Consider the following 10988-nt stretch of genomic DNA (forward strand, 5'->3'; position numbering starts at 1 on the left):
ATGTTGAGCGCGACATCCCTCCAACGAGGATGACGGTGCGTCTAGCGACAGGGCATCGATAACAGTAATGAAACGCGTAGTGAAATTTCACTACACATTAAACGATATACAGTACGATGATGATTTCATCGTACTGGATTTGGATGACAAATTTGATGTCATCCTCGGTTTACCTTGGCTTAGAAAATATGAGCCAAGAATCAGCTGGCATCGATCCGTAAAGATGCCTGCCACTTGCTCACAAATAACCATCTATTGATATTCTGGAGCGTCCACAAGCGTGTGGATGTAGTACGAGTGAGTGCGATGGCCCCACTTGTAATACGGTCGTTAGTACGACTGCACAAGATTACAGTGTGATTACTAATCACACCGTGGAGTCATCTGCCGGCGGCTGTGCGAATGCACAGGCAGCGCTGAAGGTCCACCATTCGAATAAGTCAAGTGGATAATGCCATGACTGTACGCCTAGCGGGCGACATTCAAGGAATATACCGGTTGTTTAAAAGGGACAACACGATGATCCTACATTTGCGCTACCTGGACTTCGATTTAATATGTAAGTAGCATACTGCACCGCGTCACCCAAAAAATGCAACGGCAAACCGCTCGCAAACATCATCGAGCCACATTGAGCACTGTCTCGTGCATCCGTTGCCTTCCCATCGGACGCTTCATTGCCCGCTTCAATTACTTGTCTGGTCACCCAAATCGACTTGCAAAATATGTCCACGTTCCGGTTTTCACCACCGCCGTCCGTTCTGAATATGTTCACTTTGCAATTAAATTTGCGCTCGAAAAAAAAACAGAATGTGCTCGAACATCTTCGCAGCCAAGTCCTTCTTTCACGCAACTGAAATTCTGCAGTAATTAGACGCGTGGTCGACAAAAGTGACTATATACCGTTTGCCGCATCTGTCGGTGGGTGTCATAGGACATTTAAGGTGGCTACAGATGACGCTGCCGATCTGATCAATTGGGAAATGCGTGTCACTATCTTTCTCGACTGATTACCTTGAGCACAGGTAATACAACCTGGTCGCTTCCTGTCGGCCAGCTCAATACTAGAGCCTTCACTGTCCGCTATCTTCTCAACCGTGTCATACATAAAATGACTCAAGCGTTTGCGCAATTCCAAAGCTTGCAGTTCACCGAAACTCCAGTTTACTTTCAGAGACTGCATCGAGTAGGGCCGCATAAACTACCTCGTTCATTTTCGGCGCAGCCTCTTCACTATGTGTACACACAATCAGTACGTTGTTTTCCCTTTCATCCTCGAACATTCGTGCTCCATTACAAGTGCTCTTCAATAGCGGCGTCCGACTTCGTTGCTTAAAACAACTCCTTCTTCTCGAGTTGACAATAATATAGAAGGTTGTGAGTGAGATCTTTTGTATAAAAGACATCACTCAATGTAACCGTGTGCATACCCCCATTCACAGTAGCACGCAATGTGACTTGATTACCTTCGTGACCTTGATAGTTTGACCATCAGCAACATTAGATTCGTCGAAGCAATCGACCGCATAAACAAGCATTCTTTCGTACATAACCAGATGCCGGCTGGCGCCACTATCGAGAATCCAGGTCTGCTCTCCACTGCTTAGGTCGGTACCAATACGATAAGCAAATGACACCTTTTTTCACCAGTTCCATTATTGCACTCTCTCTTGGTATAGCCGAGATGGTTACACCGTTAGCATCGGAGTCCATCGCTTGGCGCCAAAACATCCGCCGTAACATTATCACCACGTGAGTTATTACGGCTAGAAGTGGATTGTCGCCCTCCACTCACCACTTCCGCTTGGAACTGGATACGCTTGATAAAGCAATATCCGTTGCGGAACACGACTTTAGCTTGAGACAGGCTCAAGCTAGTTCGGCATCATATCGTCCTCCAAGACGACACGAACTGGGAGGTCCAAAGCCTATGGACCTCTCTTATGTCGAAAGCGAGAAACCTCGCTTTTCGAACAACAAGCGATTGCAGAATCTGTGCTCAAGGTAATCAGTCGAGAAAGATAGCGGCACGCATTTCCCAATTGATCAGATCGGTAGCGTCACCTGGAGCGACCTCAAATGTCCTATGACACCCACCGACAGATGCGACAAACGGTATATAGTCAACTTTGTCGACCACGCGTCTAATTACTGCAGAATTTCAGTTGCGCGAAAGAAGGACTTGGCTGCGAAGATGTTCGAGCACTTTCTGTTTTTTTTTCGAGCGCATGTTTAATTGCAAAGTGGGCATATTCAGAACGGACGGCGGTGGTGAAAACCGGAACGTGGACATATTTTGCAAGTCGATTGGGGTGATTAGACAAGTAATCGAAGCGGGCAATGAAGCGTCCGATGGGAAGGCAACGGATGCACGGGACAGTGCTCAATATGGCTCGATGATGTTTGCGAGCGGTTTGCCGTTGCATTTTTTGGGTGACGCGGTGCAGTATGCTACTTACATATTAAATCGAAGTCCGGGTAGCGCAAATGTAGGATCATCGTGTTGTCCCTTTTAAACAACCGGTATATTCCTTGAATGTCGCCTGCTAGGCGTACATTCATGGCATTATCCACTCGACTTATTCGAATGGTGGACCTTCAGCGCTGCCTGTGCATTCGCACAGCCGCCGGTAGATGACTCGACAGGGTGATTGGTAATCACACTGTGATCTTGTGCAGTCGTACTAACGACCGTACCACAAGTGAAACTATCGCCCTCGCTCGAAGTACATCCACACGCTTTTGGACGCTCCAGAATATCAATAGATGGTTATTTGTGAGCAAGTGGCAGGCATCTTTACGGATCGATGCCAGCTGATCCTTGGCTCATATTTTCTGAGCCAAGGTAGACCTAGGATGACATCAAATTTGTCATCCAAATCCAGTACGATGAAATTATCATCGTACTGTAAATCGTTTAATGTGTAGTGAAATTTCACTACGCGTTTCATTACTGTTATCGATGCCCTGTCGCTAGACGCACCGTCATCCTCGTTGGAGGGATGTCGCGCTCAACATGTTTGAGCCTACGACGTTCTAGCGACTGGCGACGAATAATTAATTCGACACCCCACGGTCCACTAGGGCTCTAAGTGAATTTTCATTCGTCACTTTTAATTTTAAGGTGATGAGGGGTACCCCATCGCCGGGTGCAGAGACACATAATGATTGTATGTCTGGACCACTTTCGTCAAGAGATTTGCAAATTGTCTTGAGGTTGCTGGATCAGTAGGGCGATGCACCCTTACTGACCCCCACCCTTTTTTGGTGGTCCACCTCGTTGTTGCAATTTCGCAACAACGTCGGACCCGTGACCGTTGCCCTTTTTGGCATTCGGTCCATAATTATGTTCAGTACGTCTCGGTACTGGGCGTGGAGCACTACACACATGGGCGTAGTGTCCTAACTTTTGACAGCGATGGCATTTCTGCAATCGCTTGTTGTACGAAAAGCGAGGTTTCTAGCTTTCGGCATAAAAGAGGTACATACGTTCTGGACCTCCCAGTTCGTGTCGTCTTCGAGGACGATATGATGCCGAACTAGCTTAAGCCTATCTCAAGCTAAAGTCCTCCTGTTCCGCAACGGATATTGCTTCTTCAAGCGTATCCAATTCCAAGCGGAATCGGTGGGTCTTTACGGGACCATCCGCAAGACTTTGCATGAACACCGTAATCAACGTGTGTTAATGAATTAGGTTGTTTGTATTACAACTCGCTAAGAGTCGTATGTGCTGGGCATAAGCGTAAACATCACGCTTGCCTTGCTTGAGTTTCAGAAGCTGATCGAGCTCTGAACTCAGCCCTAGGCGATCTGTTTGAGCCGGGCTTTAAAAGCCTCTAGCGACCGGAAGACTTATGGGTCGCGCAACTTGAGGTCTGGTGCCCAAGTTTTGGCACGATCTGCCAAATTTGATTGAGCAAATGCGACTTGCATTTGCTCGTCGACGACGTGACGAGCCTTTATGGCATCGTTCAATTCGACGAACCACCTAAAAAGAGAGTCCTCTTCGAATCCCCTATACTTAGAGATGTGTATCATTAACGTTTTCGGACGACGGGTGCGTCATCCCAGGTACAGGGGTCTGTACCTCATGTAATCTCAACAGTTCTTCCTGTTGAGAATCTTGCTGATTAAGCAAGGCTCCTTTCTCCTTCGCCTCATCAAGTTCATGTTGTATGAACTTGGCGATGGTTCAATGGAGGCTATCTCTGTTCAATCCGGACCATGGCAAGGATGGCATCAGTCCCTACGGTCGAACTCATTCATTCGACCGTACTCTTTTCTATGTCACTTAGAGAGGAGAAGCTATCAAGTGAAACGTGTTCCCATTATCATCTGACATGTGTCCATGTTAGATGATAGAACTGTGATCCTTTAAGGACGACAAAGTGCTACCAGGTGTAAGGAGGCACTGCCGACTTGTACTGCTTCAGTACAAGTCCACTTCGCACTACTTCAGTGCGAGTGGTGCCTCACGTCACTTCACGTACACAAGTACGCGCAGAGGAAGACTCTTTTTTGAAACACTTGCTTTAAAGAAGGTTATAAGTAAACTGTATTTAATATAATTAAGTTCTTCTGTTTTGATCTATATAATTTAAATTAATTATAAACTAATACAAATGACGTAATAAAGTCTTATCTGTCTCTTTGCGCGCGACCCAGTGCTGACTGGACCGCGGAGCAAATAGATATAATGGCCTTAATCCTACAATGGATAAGCTTTCCGAATATTACTACATAAAGTAATATTCTCCAAATATTTTTTACCTTTTAGATAAGATATTAACTAATAACCTTTAAGTGTTAATTTCATGTAACGATACACCCCGTTGCAAAAGCTCTTGAACTGCAAGATTCATCAAAAAGAGCCAGCACGAAGTACATCAACAATGAAAAAGTCAAGTCCTGAATCAGCCTCAGGATGTTGTGTACCTCGGGTTGATGCAATTTGGCAGTACCAATCCACCAGTGAGGAACGCGACTATGGCTAGCTTAGATCCAGGACAAGTTTTAGCAATAAACCAGATATTTTTCCTTCATAGATATATAGATTTTTCCTTCATAGAATTTTTTCATATACATTCTATTTTCGGAGTTGTGTTTATTACAATTAATATCTTTTAGAAACTGGGAATAACAATTTTAATTCTCAAACTACGAGCGATTTAATCAAGTTTTTAATAAAAGCAAAATTAAAAATAGCTGTGGGATATCAATACCCATTTTGAGCCCCAAATATCATTTTCTTTTGACAAATATTAAACTTAAATTTAAGTTAAATGTTCGCGTTGCCACTTTGACTTCAGTATTAAATCCGAGTTGTCCACTCCAGGTTCCTGCAATATCTTTCTTGGTCCGCGTGCCCCGAAATTTGATCCGTGAACATGAACGGTATGATGGTAGGTTTCGCGCCTTCGTTTTTATGAACTTTCTTTACCGACACCTTCAGGACACTAATGCTTGATTAAGCAGCAGCCGCAAATTATTCTACTGAAAGAAGGCACAGACACGAGCCAGGGCAAGGCACAGCTTATTAGCAATATTAACGCGTGCCAGGCCGTCATGGAGGCTGTGCGCACGACGCTTGGTCCACGTGGCATGGATAAGCTCATACACGCTGGTGGAAAGACGACCATTTCGAATGACGGCGCCACTATCATGAACTTGCTGGACGTGGTACACCCGGCGGCCAAGACGCTCGTCGACATCTCACTGTCGCAGGACGCTGAGGTGGGCGACGGCACCACATCTGTTGTGCTGCTTGGGGCTGAGTTTATGCGCCTAGCGAAGCCTTTTATTGAGGAAAGCATGCATCCACAGATGATCATCAAGAGCTTTCGCAATGCTGGCCAACTCGCGGTGCAAAAGATAAAAGAAATTGAGGTTCATGTGGCTAAAACGGATGAGATCGGACGTCGCCAGATGCTGGAGCGCGTTGGTGGTACCGCACTCAACTCAAAGCTCATCGCTCGTCACAAGCATTTCTTTTCACCTATGGTGGGCGAACTCCTTAGTCTTATACAATCGTAATATTTTTTTGCCTTACATGCTACAATAATCTGTAAATTGTATCGCAGATAGTGGACGCTATTTTAAGCTTGGATGAAGGGCTGGATATCAGTATGGTCGGGATCAAGAAAGTGCCTGGTGGATCGGTGACCGATTCGTTTCTGGTGCAGGGCGTTGCATTTAAAAAAACCTTCTCTTACGCCGGTTTTGAACAACAACCCAAGACTTTTGTGAGCCCAAAAATTTTGCTGTTAAATGTAGAGCTGGAGTTAAAGTCCGAAAAAGAGAATGCCGAGGTGCGTCTGGACGATCCTTCCAAATACCAGTCTATTGTAGACGCAGAGTGGAACATTATCTACGAAAAGCTAGACTTGTGTGTAAAGAGCGGTGCCCAGATTATCCTTTCCAAGCTTCCTGTGGGTGACTTGGCGACACAGTACTTTGCGGACCGTGGTCTATTTTGCGCCGGTCGAGTCGCTCAGGATGACATGGAGCGTACACAGCGTGCCACCGGTGGCGTCGTGCAGACTTCAGTGCACGACATGAAACCATCGGTGCTCGGATCATGTGGCCGGTTTGAGGAGCGTCAAGTCGGCAACGAGCGATACAACATCTTTATGGAGTGCGCCGAGGCCAAAAGTGCGACGATCGTTTTGCGTGGCGGAGCCGAGCAGTTTATCGAGGAGGCCCACCGATCGGTGCACGATGCTCTAATGGTTGTGAAACGCGCTTTGGCGTCGTCTACGGTGGTTGCAGGCGGTGGTGCCATTGAAATGGAAATCTCACGACACCTGCGTCAATTTGCACGCACCATTGAGGGCAAAGCACAGCTACTAGTGAACGCTTATGCCAAGGCATTTGAAATTATTCCTCGTCAAATTGCTGAGAACGCAGGCCATGATGCCACAGATATATTAAATCACCTGCGCCAGAAACACTTTAAGGACCCAAAAGGTGGCAAGTGGTTCGGTGTCGATATCGCTACTGGGGGCATATGCGACACATACGAGTCGCACGTGTGGGAACCTGCGGCTAACAAGATCAATTCGATTGCGGCAGCAACGGAGGCTGCGTGCCTCATTTTATCGGTTGATGAAACCGTGCGCAACCCGAAGTCGGAACAGCCGCAAGGTGGAGGTCCTAGTGGTAGTGCACCTATGAGTGCCGCGATGGGCGGCCAGGGCATGCGTGGTGTGATGGGTGGCGGCCGCGGAGGTCCTAGTGGAATGGGCCGCGGCGTGCGCGCTTTTCGAGGCAAGGGTGGCGCTTAACGAACCCTGCGCCTAAAGTAGAGAAAACGTTTGGCATGAAGAAACACGTAGATGGTGATAAGTTGCCGACACAAAGTATACTCTCATGAATTTGACGTGATGGTTGAATTGATCTATTTTGTATTCTTGTTTAAGAAGATCTTTTGTCTATTGCGGTTTTTACTATCTTAAATAATCACGAAATTTCTCAGATTCATAATTTAAAAAATGCTTCACTTCAAATTCCCATTGAATTGTCCTTAATCTCTTTCGACAAGACTTCACTTGCATCAACAAAAATGAAACTGGCAATTCAGACGCATAGATCGCTGGATTTTCTTAATTTGCACGGCAAGTGTTAGTCGAGGTTCGTCCTGAGCGTAGTATACGTCCGTAGCCAAACAACGTGACTTGATCGTGTGTTAGGCTTACGATGGATCAGGTGGGTCTTTGCTTTTAACACCCGCCAGATCCTTCGTCCCTTTTCGTCCGCTGCGCAATATGTCCAAATCGATGACGACTTTCTCTTCCAGAACCGGGCGTTGGCATCTTGCTGACTCAAAAAGTTTGCTGGTACCTCTCGCGACTGGCATGACGGCCAAATTCAAGGGTGCTTGATCGCTTTAGCCACATGTAGAGAAGGCTGTAGGGCATGAACCCCTACAGAGGGACATGTGCAAACGAACTATTGGTCGATCACCAATAGTTCGTTTGCACATGTCCCTCTAACATAGGCACAGGAATGCGTGCAAGCGCCATGATCAAGCTTCACTCTTTTATCGTATAGCATTCGCCTCCTGTTTTCGGTGGCGTAACGATTCTTCACAGGGCCGCTACAAAAGCAAAAAGCAAGAAATTCCCAGAAGAGAAGTATAATTAAAAGCAGCATTATTCTCTTCTTCTACATCTCCTTTATTCTAAAGCACACCAAAACTTTCACGTTAGAAGCTCCAGGTGTGGAAACACCAGTTTTGAAGCCGTGGACAGCTGTAGCCTGACACGATTCAGTTTCGTTCACTTAGTTTGGCAATTCCAGAACTATTAACACCTTCCATTTGCTTCACCACGTCCAGCACCGATTTAAAGCTGAAGGGTTCCGTTGCGGCTATGTCGGCCAGCACCTTGCGATTAAGCTCGATGCCCGAGCCATTCATAATTCCGTAAAGTCTCGAGTACGACAGGTTTTCTTGACGCGCACCGGCATTAATTTTTTGAATCCACAGTGAGCGCATTTCCTGCATGACAGCAACATAATTTTTATTGGAATAAAACACGAATGTTAGACTTGTGACCTACGCGTTTCTTTTGCTTGCGGTCGCGGTACTGGTATTGCAGGCCCTTTTCTACACGATTGATGGCTGTACGATAGCATGAGTTGGCGCGACCACGATAGCCCTTCGCCATGGCTAGGATCTTCTTGTGCTTGCCCCATGACATGCTGCTGTGGTCACGAGGAGTAAGGGCAAAATTGAGGTTTGACCACTACTTTAAAATTAAATTTTACTTTTATTATGTTGCCTCAGTCATTATGCTGCAAAATTCGATGGTGACCGGCTATTTACCGTCGCCTCATTGAGTGTCCACCGCGCAACACATGTCTTTTCATAATAGCACTTCTTTTGAAAGAAATAATGTCCGATAGCCAACATAATGTCCGATAGCCAACACCACGCAGCAATGCATGGAAAGCAAAGTTGTAACGGGTTAAAGTTGCCCTAATGTTACACAGTCCCGTGAAGCACACTTGGTGTACTTAAGGGGATGGTCAATTGCTAAATAATAGTAATTAGACCCAGCACTCGGGTGTGGTGCACATTTGTGACCAACCCTTGTGTATGTGATGCACACGGGTGCATAAGCGTCATCCATGATGACGGCTAGCGTCATCCGTTACTCGAGATATCTGGAAAGATATGCTCGCAATACATGTTAAGTGTTATCTATAGAGATGACATTTTGATTGGTAAAATTAGGTATTTATATTTAGTTCTATTAAATATAAATCAGTCTGAAAACTACTTCGTACTTGGTAAGTGCGCACGAGGAGACGGATTACCGCTCCCGTGACGACACTTAACCAGAGTAGTTAGTGTGTTGGGTGAGGTCGCTTACGCGCCCACCACAACTACCTCACTACACGCAAGAGAAAAAGGTTAAACCGCTTCCTCGCTGTGCTAGGGTGTATGCCTTAGTAGAGCGTGGCCGCATTACGACGTGCCCGCCTACACTTGTTAGCACTTGAAATCCTTCCCACGACCCGCTCTCTGCGTGTGTACGATGTGCCTCAATATTAATTGAACTCATTTTCCCCACCTCTCCGAACATCATCGGGAGGTGGCAGGGCTTATGGCGCAGGGACTTGGTGAACAAGCCCTGGCCAGGCTCCTGGGTAGTCCTCCTGAGCAACATGTTGCTCAGTTAGAGCAGTTTGAGGCATTCGTGCTCGGACAGCGGAGCCGCGTCCGAGGCACAGAGCCATGCTGCGGCAGAGTCCGTCACTTAGACTCAGGATGAGCTGAGGCATGAGCAGGCTCGGAGCGAGGCTCTCAACAGGACTGTTGAGATGCTCTCTGCCCGGCCGCATCAGCCGAGGCCCATTCGGATGAACCCGCCCAAGTTCGATGGAACTGCGGCGTACACGATTGTTCACTGGCTTTTAGCCGTGGAGCATTGCGGTGTCGCCCAGCTCATTGAGGACGACAGTCGGATGGTGTCGTACGCCATGTCGCATCTGCGCGGTAAGGCCTCAGAGTGAGCTTACTCGGCACTTATGGCGGACAGAAAGGCGTTCCCTACATGGGCGATCTTTAAGGAAAAGATTCGCGCCATGTACCAGCCGCCGAACAACGAAGTGTCGCTTATGGCGCGCTTCTTTGTAGCACGACAGGCGAAGCGATCTCTGCAAGAGTACGTGCAAGAGATGCGCTCGCTGTCGGCGTCCATTACCGTAGGTCCGGTCCCGGAGCACATTCAGGTGCCCACGTTTATGAACGGACTACGGCATGGCCCATCGCGACAGCCCTTTTCAGAAAGGTGCCGTCGACGATGGAAGAGGCAATCCATATTGCCTTAGTTGAGGAGCAATCCTACAACAGTGCCTCGGCGACAGCTTTATATTAGCCGTCGGCCGAAAGGACAGATGCCACTCCCATGGAGTTGGGCAATGCAGACGTGGTCTGTTATAAATGCGGCAAACGCGGCCATATAATGGCTCGCTGCTATACCAGGATCCCTGCTGGGGCAAAGATGCCCAGCAAGAGGACTCCCTTCCCAAAGGGCGATGGCAAGAACCAGCGTGCGAGACGCATGAGTTCTGCATCGACCACTGAGGGGTCGGGAAATGCAGTAGCGCAGTAGTGGCGGGATGCCCTGTTGACGAGGACTCTGTTGCTACCCCTAAGTTCAGAGTCGTGGAACAAATGGGTAGCTTAGTCCTTGAGGTCTCGAAATTTCGGACTCAACCCTGCTGGTCTGTAGCGCTTATGTAAGAGGCTATGACCAGGTGATGACCCTCCTACTGGATTCGGGTGCATCACAAAATTTGGCAAAACTCGCGGCTTTAAGAAAGAGACCGGCGATGTTTGAGTCGCTTTGCCAGGATGGCAAGCGAGAAGAGGCGACCGTTCGTTTGGCGAACGGCGCGCTCGTTAAGTCTGAGGGAGTTCAGGTAGAACTCGCCTTCAGCTTTAGTGACTTCTCTTGTAAAGAGAAGTTCACAGTGCTAGG

The 10988-nt window shown here is 47.4% G+C and overlaps 2 protein-coding genes across 2 annotated transcripts; one reads left to right on the forward strand and one right to left on the reverse strand.

Annotated features, from left to right (window-relative positions):
- The first annotated feature begins 5360 nt into the window (after nt 1-5360).
- On the forward strand, nt 5361-7922 carry CCR75_008432 (uncharacterized protein). The gene is made up of 3 exons (XM_067966484.1): nt 5361-5402; nt 5476-6000; nt 6081-7922. The coding sequence occupies exons 1-3, from the start codon at nt 5388-5390 to the stop codon at nt 7281-7283; spliced, it is 1743 nt and encodes a 580-aa protein (XP_067815431.1). The 5' UTR covers nt 5361-5387; the 3' UTR covers nt 7284-7922.
- Nucleotides 7923-8045: 123 nt separating this feature from the next.
- Nucleotides 8046-9204, reverse strand: CCR75_008431 (uncharacterized protein). The gene is made up of 2 exons (XM_067966483.1): nt 8559-9204; nt 8046-8497 (listed from the first exon to the last, which is right to left on the reverse strand). Exons 1-2 carry the CDS (start codon nt 8697-8699, stop codon nt 8267-8269), a joined length of 372 nt encoding a protein of 123 aa, XP_067815434.1. The 5' UTR covers nt 8700-9204; the 3' UTR covers nt 8046-8266.
- Nucleotides 9205-10988: the final 1784 nt, after the last annotated feature.

Source organism: Bremia lactucae, linkage group LG1 (assembly GCF_004359215.1).
Source record: "Bremia lactucae strain SF5 linkage group LG1, whole genome shotgun sequence".
Taxonomy (NCBI): domain Eukaryota; phylum Oomycota; class Peronosporomycetes; order Peronosporales; family Peronosporaceae; genus Bremia; species Bremia lactucae.

Coding starts and splice junctions, on each gene's coding strand:
- CCR75_008432 (XM_067966484.1), top strand. Junction 6,001..6,080: donor AGCATTTCTTTTCACCTATG/GTGGGCGAACTC, acceptor ATTGTATCGCAG/ATAGTGGACGCTATTTTAAG.
- CCR75_008431 (XM_067966483.1), bottom strand. CDS start 8,699: ATGTCATGGGGCAAGCACAAGAAGATCCTAGCCATGGCGAAGGGCTAT. Junction 8,498..8,558: donor ACCGCAAGCAAAAGAAACGC/GTAGGTCACAAG, acceptor GCTGTCATGCAG/GAAATGCGCTCACTGTGGAT.